The sequence below is a fragment of the Primulina eburnea genome, chromosome 4 (genome assembly GCF_022965805.1).
Source record: "Primulina eburnea isolate SZY01 chromosome 4, ASM2296580v1, whole genome shotgun sequence".
NCBI lineage: Eukaryota > Viridiplantae > Streptophyta > Magnoliopsida > Lamiales > Gesneriaceae > Primulina > Primulina eburnea.
The window spans coordinates 4,584,983-4,605,983 of NC_133104.1; the positions used below are offsets into that span (position 1 = coordinate 4,584,983).

The window sequence follows — 21,001 nt, forward strand, 5'->3', positions numbered from 1 at the left end:
TGTGTGTGTGTGTGTGTGTGTGTGTGTGTGTGTGTTGGAGTTGGAGAACCAAATCGTGACCTTCTCATGGGATTCCATTTCCAAATCAAAATATTTTATTGGAGAATAATTTGTGTTTTTTAAGTCAAAGAATCATTATTTTGGCAGGTATATTGGGAGGAACATGGTGCTATGAAAGTGTGAAACCTATTGTTTCCCAATCAATATACATAGATGATCATGAAAACTTGCGTGACTCATTTTCAATGAAAATGATGGAAAAAATCTTCAAGTTTCTACAATGCAATCTAAAACTATGATTTTTTTAGTTATTGGTTGATCTAGTCAAAGGATGTGTTAGTTTCAATTTACTATATTCTTAATTTGAATATGAACAGAGACTAATTATATATCGTATAGATCATTAATATTAACAAACTAGGCGTTTGATGAGAATTGATTACACATTTTGATTTCATACGATGTTTGACTTAAAGTTCTACAAAATGATGTCTTACACAACTTTCATCATCTCATCATTCGAACGAAACGATGCCTTACAGCTCATATGTGAAAAGAGGGTCCACCTCATTCGATGGTTATGCCAATATCAAATATAGATCACTCAGTGTAGTATGGATCGACAAAAAAAATCATTATAGGTAGATATTGATATAGCATAATAGTAATAGTTAGATGTAATTATACAAATTAATTGAAAAGTTTATAGACAAATTAATTGTATGAGCAAATCTCAAATTGTTTTATCCCTTCTTCCAACAATATATTCCCCATCAAAAGCAAATATTACTAAATCTATTTCAAATCCAGCAATGAGTAAGGAGTCATTTTCTTTTGTCATTCTCAAAGAATTGTCAAGGTAAAAGGGTGCCTTAGGAGAAACAAGTGATGCATGTTTATCTTGACCTATACATACATATTATTGAATCAAATGGATAACGTAATAGCAATCTGGTAGACGGTCTCACGAATCTTTATCTGTGAGACAGATCAACTCTACCGATATTCACAATAAAAAGTAATATTCTTACCATAAAAATTAATATTTTTTCATGGATGACCCAAATAAGATATATGTATCACAAAATACGACCCGTGAGACTGTCTCACACAATTTTTTGTCAATATATATTATTTCCATGAAATAATTCTTCCATTTGTTTAATAAATAATGGAAAAAAGTGCCCATTGCAATAATTTTCCACCCTTGTATTGTCGTCTTTCTCAATTTTTCCACTTTTCTTATAAACATGAAATAATAAATATATCATTATTTACATGACGAATAAGGGTATAATATTGTGGTATGAATAAAAAAACAAAATGTAAAATTTTGAAATATAGCGTTTGCAAAATATAATGCTTTCAGAGAAATGATTAAAATTATAGATTGTGAAGAACTTTAAAAAAAATAGAAATGGATAGTGTTTGAAAATAAAAGTGAAAGTTTTTGTTTTTGTTTTTTAAATAAGGTAGAGTGTTAAGTAATTAATTGATTATAATATCAGTTTTTTTTAATAAAATACTAAAAATACCTTTATCGGAGTGTTTGGAAAAGAGGGTTCGTTCGATTCTGGGTGTGGGGGCAGTGCCCACACCTCATATGAATGGTTGGGATTCCACTTCATGGGAAAAAGAAAATTTTAAAAAAAAATTGGGTGGATGTATCCCTGCAGGTGTTTGATGATGATGTATCTTAAATATAAGCAAAATTTGGTGTTACAAAAACAAAAAAAAATGATTTTTTTCATAATGAAATCACTTTTCCAAACACTTCCTTAGCAATTCTCATTCTCCCAAAATTCAAGGAAATTATTTGTCTCCCAAGTGAATCACCCCTAGCTAGCATAATTATTGGATTAAATATCATAGGATATTTATTTTATGCTGCCGGTACTATATATATATAATCATGTTAGAAAAAAGTGAAGTGGGAGCTTCATGCATCATCATTTGTTTGTTTATATTCAGTGTGCGTATATTTTCTTTGAAATGGGCGAAGATTTTGTTTTCTGCCATAAAATTATACGCAATAAAGCATAATCTTTTTTGCTGGTCCAAGCCCTAATGCTTGTCAACTCATAAGATCCGCTATATATGTCCATTCACTAAAAAACACCTCATTTTTGTCAGTTTTCTACGTCGATTGTAGGAGTGTCAATTCATGTGAGTAGAGTCGGATTTAACAATAGTAATATTCAAAAATTTCTCAACCCGAACTCGAGTCAACCCGAAAATTCTCAACCCGAACCTGAACCCGAATCAACCCGTATAATCAGATTTTGAATTTTTGTAAAAAAAATTTAAAATAAAATTAAATAAAATTCAAATAATAATAATATTTTATTTAAACACATAATAACAAAATATCCCTCATATATATGATTTAAATTTGAAGTCTAATTGTAGAAAAACAAAGTATATTTACTAAATCAAATAAACAATTATTTAAAAAATAAAAAAATATTCAAAATAAATATTAAATTATGAAAATTTATGATATAAAATATAAAATAAATATTTTTTCAGTAATACAATATATAAAAATGTAGGCAATATTTATTAATTATATTTTAAAAATAATTAAAAATTTTGGGTCAAAACCCAACCCAACCCAACCCAACCCGATTGTGTTTTTCGGATCAGTTATCGGATCCAACTCGAACTGAACCAAACCCAAAAACCCCAAACCCAAACCCAAACCCAAACCCAAACTCAAACCTGATTTTTTTGGGTTGAACTGTGGGTCATGCCTGAATTTGACACCTCTAATCGATTGAATATAATCTATGTGAAATTGCATATATAGACTTTGATAATCCTCTTCTCTTGAGCTAAATTTTGTGGTTGAATTAGGTTCAAGTCTCAATCTTAACATGGTATCAGAGCTCAGGCTCCACCGTTATGTGTTGAATTGCCAATAGTTGAGACACTCATTCTGCACATACTTAGATCATTTGTAAATTTCACGCTCCAGATATTCATTCATGGGCGTGAGAGGATGTCTAATTAGTTGTCTCACATCGGTTGGATAAAATTCTCGAGAGTTGCATATATGAACTTGGACAATCCTCATCTCTTGAGCTAGCTTTTGAGATTAAGTTAAGTCCAAATTTCAATCTTAATAATTTCCATTCTAATTAATACCAAGAAAATAAAATAATCAGCAAGGATGATATATATACACACACTAGGAACGATGGAGTCATCTCTTGAGTACCAAAGTGACAAAAAAATTCAAATTTTTTATATACAAAATAATTCAAATATCAAAACAAAAAGTTTATCTAAAATTATCCCACCAATTTTTTTGGTGTAATTTTTCTAATAAATATATTACTACTCTCATATGTAAAAAGTCCCAAACATGATATTTAAAAATTTTGAGTTGCATCGTTTATATTAACAATAGTTTTTTGACGAAAGGCAAACGCTAAATTCTACAAATATTATATGATTTAAAATATTAAAGCTGAACCGAGTTTCAAAGAGATGATAATGGAACATGGAATCCATTCATCTAAATAACCCTACAAAATCTTGCATGAAAGGATTTTTGCATGTTATGCATATACGTACATTATATAACGTGTTGAACCCCAGCCCCACGGGGTAGGGGCCTCCCGAATTTAACAGCCCCGATGGACCACCTTACTCAGCCATGGGACCCTATCTACTGTGAAGTCAGGATAAATATGGAATCATTTATTTATTATTTTATTATATTTCATCTTTCAATAATAGATGTATTAGAAAAATACTTGGACGTGATTTATATAATATATTGTAATGAATTTTTTTAAGTAAATTATAAATTGTTTTGAAGTCACAAAATTATAAATTGTCGTATGATTTATTTTGAAATTTTGAAATAAATTTCGATATGAATTATTAAAAAAATCCACAATAGAAATATGTTACGGGTGTAAGAAATACCGTACATTATTGAATATAACGTGTGTGTTTTATTGCTAGTTATTATAATAATCAATCCTAATAAGCTAAAAGAATTCTCAGCTTGTCATTTATTGAGATGTATGTCCTGATGAAAATTTGTGACTAAGACAAGTGTTTTCCAAATTATGCGGAACAAAGCTTAAATTGTAATATAGTGTTTGGTGGAAATGTTAGAGTATATGTTCAACGAGTCAATTTATGGATTGAATTTTATTGATTTTTATGTAAAAATAATCTTTATTTTAATGATATTTTAATGTTTTATCAATTATGACATTTATTTTATCTGTACATTCATACAAGTTGCATATATAAAGTCCTTGGATATATAAAAGATACCATGAGGTATGCTAAGATCGTCACTCATTAAGAAGCATATTATATATTCTAAACATTTTCTTAGTCAATTTAGCATCCTAATATAAGGATAAAGATCGCTCGAGCTTGAGACTACAATCTTATCTCGGACATTTTAAGTAGTTATCACTTATCGAGTAGAATAGTCTGGGTTATGGTTTATAACATTAGTCATTTGATCCGAGACAAAATGGAGCTAGGCTCTGTATACTAGCAATGCACTTTAATCTGTTTACTGACTCCATTTAGGGTCATCAGGTGTTGAGGTTGGGTGTACTTTGAAATAAGTAGGATTCAATGCATTATAATCAAGGATTCGTCACTTTCCTACGTAAAGAGATATCTTATGTGATCTGATGAGTTAATAGTACGAGGAATCTATTGCTAGAGTAAGACATGTGTATTTTAGAAATGTGTTTCTTCAGTTGCACATATCATCTCACTATTGTTACTCAAATATATATCACATGGTTATCGAATTAATTTGTAACTTTCGATATACCAATGGTTGTAAATTCGATCGGTATATATGAGTTGAAGGTACCGTTCTGAATGCTAGCCATAACTTAAGGTTCTTGCAGACACAATTAGTGATACCTACGGGATCATAGTGCGATGCTACTAGACGATCTTACCATGATTCGATGGGTGCAATCATAGTTGAGTTCTTACGTTTTTTATCAAGTGGTTAATGAAAAGAATGTGACTAATTAGGGTAAGCCCAAATAAAAATGGATATTATTTTGAATCACATGAAATTGTGAATTCACGGTTAGCTGTATCCATAAACTATTGGGAGTCACCACAAGTATCATATTATGTGCTCCCATTGAATGGACCTATTTTTAAGCTTGTTAGGCTTAAATAAAATCTTTAAACATTAATTAACCAATAATGACCCATTAGTCAAATTGTTAACCATTTAAATACTACTTAATTTTCTCCTTAACCTAAACCTAATTGTCCCTCATAGCCGACACCTCCCTTCAGCTGCAGAACCTCTCGTTTTCAGCAATTATAGCTAGAGACCCCATCAGCTTTCCCACTTGTTCTTGCAAAGTATTTCTTCCGGCCTTCATCTCGGTCCCTCGTGGGTGTGTACATCAATTAAGGCACGTCTTGCACCATTTTTTCTGCATCATAACCGTGTACCTTACTGATGATGTTGTTCATGCATAAAACGTTTCGATCTAAACATTTACATGTATCATATTTTTCGGTTTTCAGTATGATTCGCTTCCTTGGGTGTGACTCAAGTTTTTTTTTTATGATATGTGTGCAAGGGGCTGCTGTATGAGTGGTCCAGAGGCTGGACGGTCCATCGTTGGAGGGGTTAAGTGCTGGTGTGTAAGGATCGCTCAGATCTGTGTTGCTGAGGTAGGGGAGTCGATCGGGAGCAAGGGTGTGGGCATGGTTCGATCTTCGCTCCTGGTACACTAGCTGTGTGAAGGCTTCCTCCAGCCTTATACCAGACCCTGGTGGGTCTGAGATGAGGTCCGGAAGGGCTCGAACCACGCTGGAGTCGGCAGATCAAGCGAGCGAGCCACATCGGGTAGAGTAGTCGCGTAGGAGCTTCATGTGGTTGTTGGGTTCTTAGCGAGTCGGTCGCATGCATGGGGCTGGGGGCTTGGTTCAGGGGCGCTCCTTGGAGTCTTGTCTAGGCCCACAGTAGGCTGGATCACGTTGGGCACGATGGGTTAGCTCGAGGCGTAAGATTTTGGGAAAAAATTGGGCTTGAAGTGGTGGAATAGGATAGGACCGAGAAGTTGACAAGTCCTGAATAGTTCAGCGTGTGTTTAAGGGGCATAATGAAATGGTTTTATTATATTTTATCGTCTGTATGATGTGGAGAAAAATTGGGAAGAGTTTGGTAGAGTTTCGAGTCGATTCGGGTTAAAACCGGGACCCCAGTCCAAGTTTTAAAACGAATCATTTAAGTTTTTAAACGAGCTCAAGTTTACGTCTAAGAACGCTTTTAAGTTTGGTAAGTTTCGGGTCAATTTTAGAGGTTCAGGGGTGAAACAATAATTTTTGGGTTCTAGGGGCAAAATGGTCATTTTGCGTCCGGGGTGAGAATTTGGTCCTGGCAGCGCCCTGAGCACAAATCATGATATTTTAAATGTTTATGCATCATGTTTATGATTTTTACGCTATTATGATAATTATGGTGCATGCTTGGTTTAAAGGAAAAATTATGTATACGCATTCTTTTTATTAAGTGATGGACATGATGACACGTTTTGAAGGAAGTGATTTAGTTGTGACTAACACGATGACATGTAAGGTCCGGGCTCAGTGGGCGGGTAATGTCGTCGCTGATGTCCCTCGCCGCCGGGTACCGCGGTTACACGTAGATGGATCCATCGACTGACATGATGACACGATGATACGAAAGTCACAGCTAATGAACGGAATTCAAATTAAGAAATTTAACACGTATATGCTGATACGATTATACATGCTATGATTTTTACCATGCTTTGACAGGACACGTTTATGTATACGATTTTACTGCTGACATGAAATGTATGTTCATTATGTTATTTTTCACTGTTGTGTGCTACGTATATGTATTCGTTATTACTGGTACAGGCGTGTTGAGTCTATAGACTCACTAGGCGTGTGTGATGCAGGTGAGCATGTTGAGCAGGAGACAGGAGGTGCTGAACTCTGAGTAGGCAGTCCTGGTGCGGTGACATAACCCGAGGACCGCACGTTTTTCCGCATTTTGAGTGATGGTTTTTGGGAGAGGAGTTAAACATTTTATTTACGTTGAGGATTTTCATGATTTTTACTAATTTACATTTACATTGATATTCGTTATTTTAATTGCGATATTTTCATTGCTAAATAAATATGATCCTTTTAAATGTTATTTTTAAAATGATAGCTCAAAAAAAAAAAAAATAGTTCCGCATTTTAAAACGAGCAGACGTTACAATATATATATATATATATATATATATATATATATATATATATATGTTTGTGTGTGTGTGTGTGTGTGTGTGTGTGTGTGTGGATGTATCGATACACACATATAATGCATTATTAAAAGTTGACTTTATATGGTATTTTTGAAAATACAACATGAGAATTTTAAATAATGAAAATAAATAATTTTGAAAAGATCAAAATCATATAAGGATTGAGAAATATTATTTATAAATATGTTATCAAAGAGTGATAATACACAAAAGTTTTTGTCCACCAAATTTTTTTTCTCTCTCCCCTCACAAAATTCGACCACCTTCCAGCAATCACAGTCGCCATCTCGCAGGATTTATGAAATTTCGACGATAGAATCTCGATATAAATTTCGTTTATATCTCTAGTGTAATCTATATGATGAATCAAGATTTTGATCTTTTATCTAATTAGCTAGACGATTGGAGAAGCAGGAAGATCTGTTCGTATGGATTTACAATAAAGACTATCTCCATTTAAAATCCAAAATAGTTAGAGTCAACATTATATACGCATATGTAAAATATTCTAGAACACACTATGAATGTTTAAATTATATGACGCTCAAGAAACGTTTGAATGTCAAAACAAAAAAAAAATTTAAACTTCTGCTGCTCATTAGGTGAAAAAAGATTACTCCAACATGCATGAAATGTGGAGATTATAAAATGATAAATTATGTCAAGATTATTAAAAAGTTATTTGGCAATGAAAAACAATGATGGTGCAAACGAATAAATTTATGATCATATATGGTTAATGCGACTGAAAGTTAAATTACTATTTCTTGCGACAAATATTGTCGGAAAATTGCAATTTTAGTCTTCTATGTCGTAAAATTTCGGTCTTAGTTTGATTTTTTATTTTATTTTTGATAATTTAGTCATTTATCATCGGGAGCGTTGTTTTGGATCTATAATCGCAAAAAAAAAAAAGATAGCAGACTAAGATTGTAAATTGACAACATAGAGTTATAACAAAGTGGAACTGAAAATCTCACCAAGAACGTTGTTATGGAACTATATACGTCAAAGTAATATCGAAAAAAAAATTAAATTGAAAAAAAAAAAACAAATATATAGCATACTAAGACTTCAAATTGACAACATATATTTATAACAAAAATAGAATTGAAAGTAATTTTTTTCCAATAATTTTAGAACTCTTAGTTTTGGTGATAACAAACAATAATTTATTGTACTAGATCAAATTGCCTTTAGATGTAATTACAGGTACTCGACCGCCATACTGAAGATTCAAATGAAATCATTCAACTGGTCACAGGATGCAAAGCTATCCAACTGTTTCAGTCTTAACAGCTTATCAAATCTCCTCGACCGCTCAAGCATACAAGTCTATGGCATAAGCACTACTCAACCATTCACTTTGTCGAAGTACATTTGAAAACAGTTGAATAGTGTATCATCATATTCAAGCCACACATCTTACAACGATCTCACCACCTTTATCAGGAAAATTGAATATCTAATCGTACGCTGGAAACAAGAAATCAGAAGATCAGGATGTTTTACGAAAGTCATAGATCAAAGCTGATTACTTTTTGTTGTCAGCTACCATTTCTTTCATATTTGGAAAATGTCAAATTGCTCATTAATTGAAGTATATACTATAATTCAAGAAAGGACAACCAATAATGCTTTTGCATTAATGCTCATTTATTGAGTTACAATCACACGTTTAACGAAAAAATTCAAAAGAGTACTGTAAATAGAGAATTCCAAAAAGAACCGAAGTTACGGAAATTACAAGAACATGCATGCGAAGCAATTTTTTAAACTAGCATTCTCCAAAAGATTTCTGAGTACTCTTCTGTGATACTCATTACTTCTCAACAGCCCTCGCTCCAAATATCATCTATCAAATCATTAAGAATCATCAAGGACTCCTGTCAAACTACTCGACCGTTTCTTGTTAAGATCGTTAGAGGAGTTGTTCGACAGTTTGAATATGAGGATTCATTATTTTATTTCATTTGTGTTGTGTTGGTTGTTTGACTGTGTGTCTCAACCTTTTGTAAGAGTCAACTAGGAGTTTCGACTTAGACAGTGAATAAGTCATAAGGTTGAATCAGTAAAACCAAAGTTTTATAGCAAAAATATGCCCTCTGTGGAAGAAAGAGATACATAAGAGCTAGAGTCTCCGAACATCCATGAAATGCTTGTGTTATTTCTTTAATGCACGTATTTACTTTGTTGACTTGCTATATTTGAGTATAATAGTTTCATATAATAATAAGACATAATTTATTTATGAAATATCTTATCAAAAGTATTTAAACATGTATTAATTAATTAATTAACCTAGTTTTTAGTTGAAATATTTAATAAATAACACATTCCACTAGGCAAATGGATTAAGTAAAAAGTTACTCGCAATTTAGAGGCGGCTCGTTGATTGTTAAAAACGATTTACTTAGTAAAGAATGCACTCGAAATTTCCCCTTTTAAAAAGATAAATTGAAAGTCGGCATAAATAATTAAATATTTATGGAACCATGGGAATACACTGTGATGTCAAGCATTTAGATGAGAGTCTTTTTTACTTTTATTTCTGACCAAAAATAATAAATTGTAATTTTTTTTATTTAAAATATATAAAAGTCATGGTGCAAGACACACAATCACCATTATCTTCTTCAGAACTGAGGTTAAAACATTATTGGGTAATGTTTTATTGCAAAAAATTACGATCTTGACCTCTACTTGCTATTTTATTTTTCTTAGAATATAAAAATAGTAATGTTATAATTTGATTACATCATGCACAATTAAGTGGTTTATGTTCTATATATGATCTTTGAGTGCGTCTCATGTGAGACCGTCTCACGGGTCATAATCCGTGAGACGGGTCAACCCTATCTATATTCACAATAAAAAGTAATACTCTCAGCATAAAAAGTGATATTTTTTCATGGGTGACCCAAATAAGAGACCCGTCTCACAAAAACGACCCGTGAGACCGTCTCACACAAGTTTTTGCCATGATCTTTAATATAATAATTATGTCCCATTCTTTTGTAATTAAGATTTGATGATACATTAAACTAAATGATAAAATAACAATGTTCCATTATGGTGTACGAATGCAAGATATGCGCCACCAATGCGGTCGGAGACTCGAGGAATACATAAAAAAGTCTTAGGCATGCTCCAAGTTGGTCCGGAGATCGGAAACTGAATTAGGAGGTTGGACTCGTAAAGATGTATACGAATCGAGTCGGTTAGCGAGTTTTTCGAGTCGGCTCGATAAATATTTGATTTGCATTCTATTTTGTCGATCGAACTCGAACATGTCCGAATTTTTCGAGTCAAAAATATTTTGTTCGATATCTCACGAGCATTAATATTTTATTAATAAAACATAATTATATATTGAATATATATACATTTTGAGTTCACATATTTCGAACTTTTGAACTTTCATTCTCGAACCGCACTGTCCGAACAATAGTTCGAATAAAAAAAATAATAAAATATATCGAGCTCGAACTCGAATATACTTGATTCAAGCCTTAAATTTTTTATTAATATTTTGTTCGATTCGATTCATTACACCCTTGATTAGGTTGGAGTGGGGACTCTAGGAAGAGTGAGTAGAGAAAAAAACTTGTGTGAGACGGTCTCATGGGTCGTATTTGTGAGACGGATCTCTTATTTGGGTCACTCATGAAAAAGTATTACTTTTTATGCTAAGAGTATTACTTTTTATTGTGAATATGAATAGGGTTGATCCGTCTCACACATTATGATCCGTGAGACGGTCTCACGTAAGTCCCGCTCGTGAGTAGATAACCTAGACGTCTCTTCAAAAAGTTAGATGGGGTATTTCAATCCGTCATTTGATGGATATATAGTTGAATGAGTTCATCTACTATGCCTATACTTGAAGGGTTCTATTCATCTACTATGCCTATATTTGATCGCTTTTGCAAATGCACGTATGGATTTTAATTTGTAGCTTATGGGGGTTTAATGTCAAGATTCAAGAACCTGAAAACACTGCCAAGGTTAGCCAGATCCATGTGTAGAATAACCAATTCAAAATGAGATATAAAAAACAAGAACAAGAATTTATGTATTTTGGACATCTTGGTCGAACTTTTTAAAGTGATAATTAATAATCGAATGATTGCACAAACCAAATGGAAATGGTGCAATAGTGTTACATCGTGGGAAGATCCCAAGTTCTGCTTCGGACTTCCAAGTCTTGATAAATCTCAATCCCATGAAAATTAATTAATACCTAAAATACTCAAACAGACCCTAAAAGGAGAAATAGTAGAATTTTTAAAGATAGGGAAAATAGAGAGAAATATTCAAGAAAAATAAAATATTAAGTGGCGACACAAAAGGCAGGCTTCCACACGCTGCACAACCCTTTGCTTCCATGCCCACCTTCCTTGCACCTACCAAACATCTGAAATTTCTCCAATCCCATTTCATAATTCATCTCGCCTTCGAATTCTTCCTTTCCTGATTCAATTTCACTTTGGATTTCGTCGGATTCCTCCTGCTCGCCACCGCATTCGTGTTCATTTTGTTGTTGCTTTTGTTGTTGTTGTTCTTCTTCTTCTGTGGCAGAGCTGGCGGAGGTGGTGGTGACCGCCGTGTCGGAGCCAGTCAAGAAACAGAGTCTAAGTCTGCCATCACTTCTCTCGGCATGCAGATAAGAATTTCTGAACGGTGCCTCCACCACATCGATTATCAGCCTTCCGCCTTCCCAACGGCGGCGCATTTGCAGAGACCTCGTCCCGGACATTGAATTCAGAGGCGGCGGGAAATTATTTGGCCTCTTGGTTGTATTCCTCCCTGCCTGACGTGGGCTATCCGATGATTTCGTTTCCCGTTCCGGCTTCTCGAGTTCAACCCTTGAATAGGACAACGTATCTTCGATCAAATCTGAGTGACTGAATGAAGAGGATCCAGAGAAAATGCTGACGTTGCTGCTGCAGTCAGTGATGACATCACTGACCGATTCACTTCCCAGACTTTCGGTGCACAATTCCAGCGATTTAGCGCTCAGCCGTGAAAATGATGATTGGTACCGTGTGCAGAAGCTGGTTCTTTCGACTGCTTCTTTAGGGTATGTTTGAAGCAAACCCCAGTTGCCATTATCAAGACTTGTGTTCGTATCTGCCAAGCTCGAAGGCGGCGCCGGCGCCGCCGCGAACTTGAGCTTGATGGTGGTGGTTGTTTCTTTACACGAGACAAGATTTTGGTAAACTATAGTTGACATGGTGGAAACTTGGAGGAAAATTGTTTAAAGGAAAAACTTGTGGACAGATTAGAGTTCAGAAGGTATAGAACGAAGAATAAGTAAAAATATGGATGTTAATTTATAGTGCTAAATCTTTGGGCGGTGGGGGTTCTTTTTGCCCCACTTGAATCAGAAGAAGGGGTATAACGGGAAATTCATTGGTTTGGAACAAAAGAGATACTTTCATTTTTGCACAATATTTTCAATTTAGAGGGAAGAAGCATCCTACAACTTCCCACCTGGGATGACAATGAGACGAGGGCGGGTTTGCCACCCCATCCCCATCCCTTAGTTATATTTTTGCGCTCATCTTTGCACTCATCTCCGAATCTACCTAATCAGGAAATCCTCGTCCCCGAACCCGTGGGGATAAATTCCTCATCTCCGTTCCCGAACTCGTTTGAAATACCCGAATTTTTAAAGAAACCTCAAGTACACAAATTAAATCATAACAGAATTTATAAAATATATGATAAAGAGTTTATATAAGCATTATCTTTTTTTATATATAATATATATATATATTATCGGGGAGGGTTTGGTATGGGGATAGGATTCCCAAACCCGTCCCAATATATTTCAGGGATTTTTAAAAACCCATGAACCCGAAACCAACTCAATAACATATCCCCGAACCCGTCCTGTTTCGGGTTTTCCCCGCGGAGCCCCAAATAAGGCTGCAAACGAACCGAACATGTTCGCGAGTTTTTCGAGCCGGCTCGATAAATATTCGATTCGTATTCGAACTTATCGAATTTGAGCCGAACTCGAACACGTTCGAACTTTTTTTCGAGCCGAACTCGAGCCCAAATTATTTTGTTCGATAGCTCGCGAATAGTTCGCGAGCCTTAATATTTTATTAATATAATATAATTATATATATATATATATATATATATACATATATATATATATATACATTTCGAATATTTCGAGCATTTCGAGCTTTCAAACCTTAATATCCGAGCAATAATTCGAATAGTTCACGAATATATTCGAATATTTCGGGGATTTTTAAAAACCCATGAAACCTCGAAACCAACTCAATAACATATCCCCGAAACCCGTCCTGTTTCGGGTTTTTCCCCGCGGAGCACCCGAAACCCGCGGGGAAAATTGCCATCCCTACTTCCCACCATTTATGTGTAATTTTATCTCTAAGAGTAAAGCTATCTTGTCATACGATTTCACATATTTTTTTTCATGAGACAGATCAATCATGTGTATATTTACAAAAAAATAAAGTAATAATTTTTCATGAGTGACCTAAATAGAAAATCAGTCTCACAAAATTTACTCATGATACCGTCTCACAAAAGTTTTTTGTGTAGCTCCCACATATAAATATAATATTGATGAAACTTTATATATTATCTTTTTTGTTCATTAATAGACAAATGCTCTCGTATATTTCTAGTATTTTTTTGGGGGAGAAGCATATACTTTTTAAAGAAAGAACTACATACTTCTTTATTTTAATTATATTTTGACCCATTTTTTTTGTTTAATATCGGTTCATTGCATACAAAACCGACAAAAAAGGATTCCAATATTTTCTAATAATTTAAAATATCATATTGTTAAAGCTAGCATCATCTAATTGAAACAAGAAAACACTTTACACCATTAATCATCGAATCTTTTAATTATTTAGTGTCAAAATATCCTAATATTTTTAGAATTACGCATGATCTCATTAACGTTTATGTTCATCAAATAAATTATTTCATCAATTTTAATCATATATTATTTCGATCGTATTTTTGAGACTATGTCGGTCAAATTGTTCGAGATATACTTTGATTTATCTAACGATAATCAAACTGAAGTAAATGAGTATTTCCAATAGCTTATAGTACTTTCAATTAGCTTTACAAATTATAATTAAATAGAGAAAAATCCGAAGTGGGTAGTGTTTAAAAAAAAAATTGAAAAATTCAAAATCAGAAGTGAGTAATGTTTGATAAAGAATCGATTCTAATACTAACTTGTTAGTAATATAAAAGCAGAATCAACTTTGCATCAGCTTCTAAATTTCAACTAATTAAGTTCATCGCTAATTCGTTATGTGTAGCTTTCGAGGTGTGGAGAACCCTAGCATAAATTAATACATGTAAAATATGAATTTGGAGTCGATCGGAAGTCGCTAATGATGTAATAGAAAGTGAGGCGTGAGCACTAAAATGGCTACGAAAAAGATCCTACGCTTGTGTAAGCACATGAATGAATGAACTATGGTGATTATTCTTTTGTTTACATTAATCAAAAAGTTTCCAACTTTTTGAGTCCCAATCAAGAACGATTAAAAGGGGAAAAAAGGATCTTTAATCGAAAACTTTCTGAATCCCAATCAAGGACGAGGGGAGATGACGTTTTGTTTATATATATATATATATAGATCTCTGGTGAGACAGTCTCACGAGTTTTTATCTGTAAGACAGATCAACCCTATCGATATTCACAATAAAAAGTAATAGTCTTAGCACAAAAAGTAATACATTTTCATGAATGACCTAAATAAGTCATCCATCACCTCATAAAATGCGACCCGTGAGACCGTCTCACACAAGTTTTTACCTATATATATTATAGAGTTAAACAAAGATGGATTGTGCCGATGCAAATTGTTGATCCTGTGTGCATGCACATTAGAGATTAGGGATAGGATAAAAAAATCTTAATATAGAAAATCACAAGGGAGCAAGTGGACATTCGACACGTACGAGAAAATAGATAGAAATTTCCAAAACAAGGAAAGGAGCTCTCTGTTTTCCATTGGAAAACAGTGGTTCAATCTCGTGTCATGATATTCCAAGTTGCTCCAACTATCCAGGCCAGCTCTTATCTTATGAAAGCTATTTACGTTGTGAGTGATGGTAAGCTGTACCGAACATGAACATTCGAAAACACCAAGACTCGTAAATATTAAAAAGTTATATTGAGATTTCATGTCCACCGGAAATCAAATTTCAGCGATACGAAGAAAATAAATATAACAACAGTGAAATAAAATAAAAACAAAAGACAGACACTAGTGCCGATATTAAAACATTTTAATAAGAATCACATAAAACCTCATATGAAAAATACCATGTGACTGATAGATAATAAAGGTGTAAGCGAGTCAAGCTACTCGTGAGTAGCTCGTGAGCGACTTGGTCAAAACTTAACTGAATCTTGATTTAACCAAGATCAAGTCGAGTTCGAGTTTTAATTGTTTCAAACTTCTCCGGCAGTATCTATTATTATCCTTTTAACTTAAAGGTCATTTTTGTCCGTATAAATTACAAATTTTAAACATTAAAATTATGTTACGAAAACTATCGAGCGGATAACTTGATGTTTTCACGAGTCGAACTCGACTTCGAGTTTGAAAAATAAGTAGTATGCCCTAACGTGCTGAGCCTAAGTAGTATTTACAATTATTCATTATCAAATAATTTTTTTACAATGATAAAAAATTTATAAATTCTAATGTGCTTAGCCTAAGTTTCACAAGCTTAATCCAAATTTCACTTTACACTTGATTGGATAAACGATATATAATATATAAATAAACTAAAAAGGTAAAGAAAGCATTCCTCGAACCTATTTATGTCGCTCTCTTTTTTTCTTTTTAAAGAATTTATATAGTTAAATTAAGATAAATGGTATTTTGATGCTAAACTGGTGTCGTCTAGCTGTAATTAGTGGCTGACCAAATATCTCAAAAGAAGCTTTTTTGTACTTTGGTTGATAAAGCATGCACGTTTAGAGTCACCAAAGGTCAAATTAATTAAGTTATTTTAATGCTGCGGGGATACCACATTTCTATTATTCCAAGACAAAAACTTGTGTGCGACGGTTTTTTAAAAACCGTCGCTACTTTTGCGACGGTTTTAGTAAACCTGTCGCCGATGGGGATCGGCGACAGTTTTATCAAAAAACCCTCGCAAATATTAGCGACGGTTATTGCTAAAACCGTGGCAAAATTATTAAAAAAAAAAAAAAAAGTGGATTGACGGTTTTAATTAGCGACGGTTTATTCAATAGAACATCATTACCACTTTGATGTTTTTAATGCAGCAATAGATTTCATTTTGATGGAGTTAAATACTCGGTTCAATGAGTCATCGGTGAAACTTCTTTCTCTTAGTATAGCTTTAGATCCTAAAAATTCATTTGACTCATTTAACAGTGATGATATTTGCAAGCTTGCGAAGAAGTTTTATCCTGGAGATTTCACAGATCAAGAAATTGTTGTTTTGAAGTATGAATTGATACATTTATAAACTCGATGTGATGCAGAATTTAAAGGTTTCTACACTTGTTGAGTTGTGTCAGCAATTGACCGAGTGAGATGGGTATGACGGGTCGTATTTGTGAAACAGATATCTTATTTGAAAATCCATGAAAAAATATTACTTTTTATGCCAAGAGTATTACTTTTGATTGTGAATATCGGTAAGGTTGACCCGTCTCACAGATTAAGATCCGTAAAAACGGTATCACATGAGACTCATTCTTATTCCAATATCCATCCATTCTAGCTAATAATTTTTACTTATTTGATTCCAAATATTTTCCGATATAAATTCAGGGGAAGTTACAAAATCAGCCATGTATTTTTACCTTTTTATCATCCATGTTTTCGACATTTTCTTCTATTTTAAATTTAATTTTTGTCGTTTTCGTGACGTGACGCTTAACATATCAGCAATAATTGACATCATATCATCACTACATTACCGGCACGTCAAAAAAGAAAGAAAATTACAAAAAAATAGAAAAGAAAAAATATATATAGGACTAAGATTGGAATTTGAATAATTAAAAATATCAAAATTGTGATTTCCTATATATATTATTATAACTAAAAATATGAGTTATCACACACGTATGTATAATATTGATATGTAATTAGAATTAAATTAAATACCTAAAATTGATGGAGTAGTGTCCGTCTTTCTCAGTAATATGTATTACTTTTCCAACGCTTTTCGAGCGAGCAAAGTTCGCTTTCAACAACCAATTGCCCAAAAGTAATTACAATTTAATAAAATATTGAGCAGTATTCTCTCTGGCTTTTTTTAATGAGTGAGTCTCATGTGAGACCGTCTCACAGATCATAATCTGTGAGATGGATCAACACTACCGATATTCACAATAAAAAGTAATACACTTAGCATAAAAAGTAATATTTTTTCATGGATGACCCAAATAAGAGATCCATATCACAAATACGATCTGTGAGACCGTCTCACATAAGTTTTTACCTTTTTTAATATAAAAAAGTATTTTTATTTACACTCTTATTTATCCAAACTTTTTAATTGTTTCTAATTAAATTTCTTTCAAATTTTATGAGTACATATATATAGGTAGATAAGATAATCCTATCATGCATAAGTCCTAATTAAATATATCTAAATCCACTTTCATGCATAAATTTATACTTAAAAATCAGTAACTCTATTGTTAGCTGGATCCATCAAATAAAAAATATTGATAGTTTGCTAGCTATTTCCATTTCTCCATCCTAGATAAACTAAAAAAACTAGACGTTTCTTGTCAGGCTATAAACTCACGAGGGATGTCATCCCAAAAAACCTTTTTTACTAATGTATTCTTCTTGAATTTATAAGTTACTCTTTGTTAGTTTAATATGACATATTTGTAACATTGATCACTCTAAACAGTTTTCACTCACCTTTAAATATTCAATCCTTGCAACAAACACTTTACTTCAGCTTATAATTTTGAGTAGGTCTCTTGTGAGACGGTTTCACGAATCTTTATATGTGAGACTGGATAAACCCTATCGATATTCACGACAAAAATCAATACTCTTAACATAAAAAGTAATATTTTTCTATGGATGACCCAAATAAAAGATCTGTCTCACAAAATACGACCCGTGAGACCGTCTCACACAAGTTTTTGCCTATAATTTTTATTATCAATATTGACCCGATAGTAGCCATTTTCAAAGTTATTCCTTCCGCTATACCGACTATCAACAAGAACACCAATATTATGTCATAGTCATAATATGGGTATCATCCCAAAAAGTTCACCTATTGGATGATGTAACCTGCTTTTTGAGTTTATAAGTCACTATTTATTATATCGTTTAATATATATATCAATGTTTAACATTGGTAACATTTTCATACTTAGAAATTTAATACCTAGCTCAATTGTTAATTAGTTCATCCTCCTTGCTATGGTCACACTTATTTTTTTGCTTAATAAAGTCCAAATTCCAACATATATATTATTTTATATTTTTCAAATAAAGACTAAACATGTAATATAATTAAAATATACGTACGACAAATATATATCTATTCCAACAGACTTATTGTTAGGGTAGGTCATTCTACTTGTTGTGGTCTCCTCACATGGATTCCAATGAAATCAAGCGGGTGCGTCACGTAAAGTTACTCTCATGGGAACTTTTTTTATTAAAAAAAAGAGCAAAAAAAATCCACAGGGCAACACTTAGCCGACAAAACTATAAATTTATGCTTAGTGGATGGTGATTTCATTAGGGTTTTGTATGGGGAAAATTATGCTTTTTTTAGCAAAATCTTGCAGTAGGTGTCCGTACGACAACAGGCTGACGTTAAAGCTACAACAAAGGTTAATTTTAAATCTTAAACCTTGCTAATAATCATCCTCATTAAGGCTGTGTTAGAAATGCTTCGTATCGAATATATATTAAACTAAAAAAATTGTCTTATGAATTACATCATCTAAGAGTACCTGCATTGGTGAGTGTTATAACATCCACCACCTCATCAAAATCGTAGGGTTCACATGCCACATACACATTACATTAACGAATCTATTCTCTCACATTCATTTTAACATTCACACTCATTATTTGTAGGTCCCGCTGTCCACTCATTCATCTTATTCTTACTTTAAATTAAATAAATTCAATTTCAAATTTTTTAAGAAATTTAAATTATTATTATTTTATATTAATAATAATATGTTTTTATATATTTAGTACGTAAAATAATTTAATTTTATGAGTGTCATTTATTTAAAATTAAAAATTTATTATAAACCTAAAATAAAAGGGTACAACATATAATAATAAATAACACTTGCATAAAAATAAAAGAAAATAAATTAAACTTAAGAGAAGATGCAAAATATTAATTCAAGGATTGTTGTTGTATTGTGACCAAATATATTCAACTAAGTAGGCACGAAGCTGGTGATGCACATGAAGTTGGTGATGCAAAATATTAATTCAAGGTTTGTGGAAATCCGTCGCAAATAGCGACGGTTTTTTCAAAAACGTCGTTAAATGTCCAATTTTATTAAAAAAATAACCGGACAGAGGGTCGTTCATAAATATAAATATAATTAAAATAATTCAAAACACGTGGAGCCCGCGTGTCAGCAAATCAGCTACGGTTTCTAAAAAAAACCGTCACGAATTGTCCAATTTTTTTTAAAAAAATAAACTGACACAGGGACGTTCAAAGAATTGAACGCCCCATACCCTCTCTCCTGTGATGTGCCCTAATAGGTAAGCTTTTTGGGATGATATACCTTAATATTAGTGCTCTCGTTGATAGTCGATATTGTAGAATGAGCGAACTAGAAAAATGACTACTATCATATCAGTGTCGATAAAAAAATTATAGGTTTGATTAAGGTGTATGATAAATGTACTTAATACTGAAAAGTGAGTGAAAGTTGTCTAGAGTAGACCGCCGTGGATGTCGGCTTTTCATGGGGTCGATAATGTTACAAATGTCTCATATTAATATATTAAATTAAGTTAAACTAATAAAGATTGTCTTATAAATTCAAGAGAAGTACTATCCTAAAAATCTTTTCTATTGGATGTTGTAACTTCTACACTTTTATTAGTTTAATTAATATATCGATGTGAGATATTTGTAACATAATGTTACTTAAATTGCAGAAATTTAAATAGATGGTAATTATTTCAAAAATTAATTTCAATTATAAAATAATATGGGTTATAGATAAGATCCCAAGAGTATATAAAAATGTAGGATATTTTAATTTGAATCACTGATTTGTTTGTTGTAATAAAAATGTACACCAACATTGTCTTTGTTAAGTGACAGAGGTTAGAGCCCACTTCTTGGGCATTAAGCACTTTCTTATATGTTAGGTTTTTTTTTTTTTTTTTTATTTATTTATTTTTTTTTTTAAAAGATTTGACCCCCACAAGGGATTTATGAAGGCCAAGGTCTTATATTTCAGTATTTATATAATATCTCAGGCAGTTTATACTCATGTCGGTAAGGAGTTAGATCCCATATATTTTAGACTCATGATGGTCCGGAGTCCCTTTAGATTATACTCGTGATGGGCCACGAGATTTCGAACTCCTACATCATGGGCTTTCCGGATCGAGAGGGCCCATTGGGCCCAATATTTTCTTTCCGGCCCACTTCAGGCGTTTGAT

At 32.9% G+C, this 21,001-nt stretch overlaps 1 protein-coding gene across 1 annotated transcript; it reads right to left on the reverse strand.

The window, feature by feature from the left end:
* Positions 1 to 11,439: 11,439 nt before the first annotated feature.
* LOC140829714 (protein FANTASTIC FOUR 3-like) lies at positions 11,440 to 12,613 on the reverse strand. The gene has a single exon (XM_073193017.1). The coding sequence runs from the start codon at positions 12,535 to 12,537 to the stop codon at positions 11,635 to 11,637; it is 903 nt and encodes a 300-aa protein (XP_073049118.1). The 5' UTR covers positions 12,538 to 12,613; the 3' UTR covers positions 11,440 to 11,634.
* Positions 12,614 to 21,001: the final 8,388 nt, after the last annotated feature.

Excerpts from the sequence above, each read along its gene's own strand:
- LOC140829714 (XM_073193017.1), bottom strand. The coding sequence starts at position 12,537 with ATGTCAACTATAGTTTACCAAAATCTTGTCTCGTGTAAAGAAACAACC.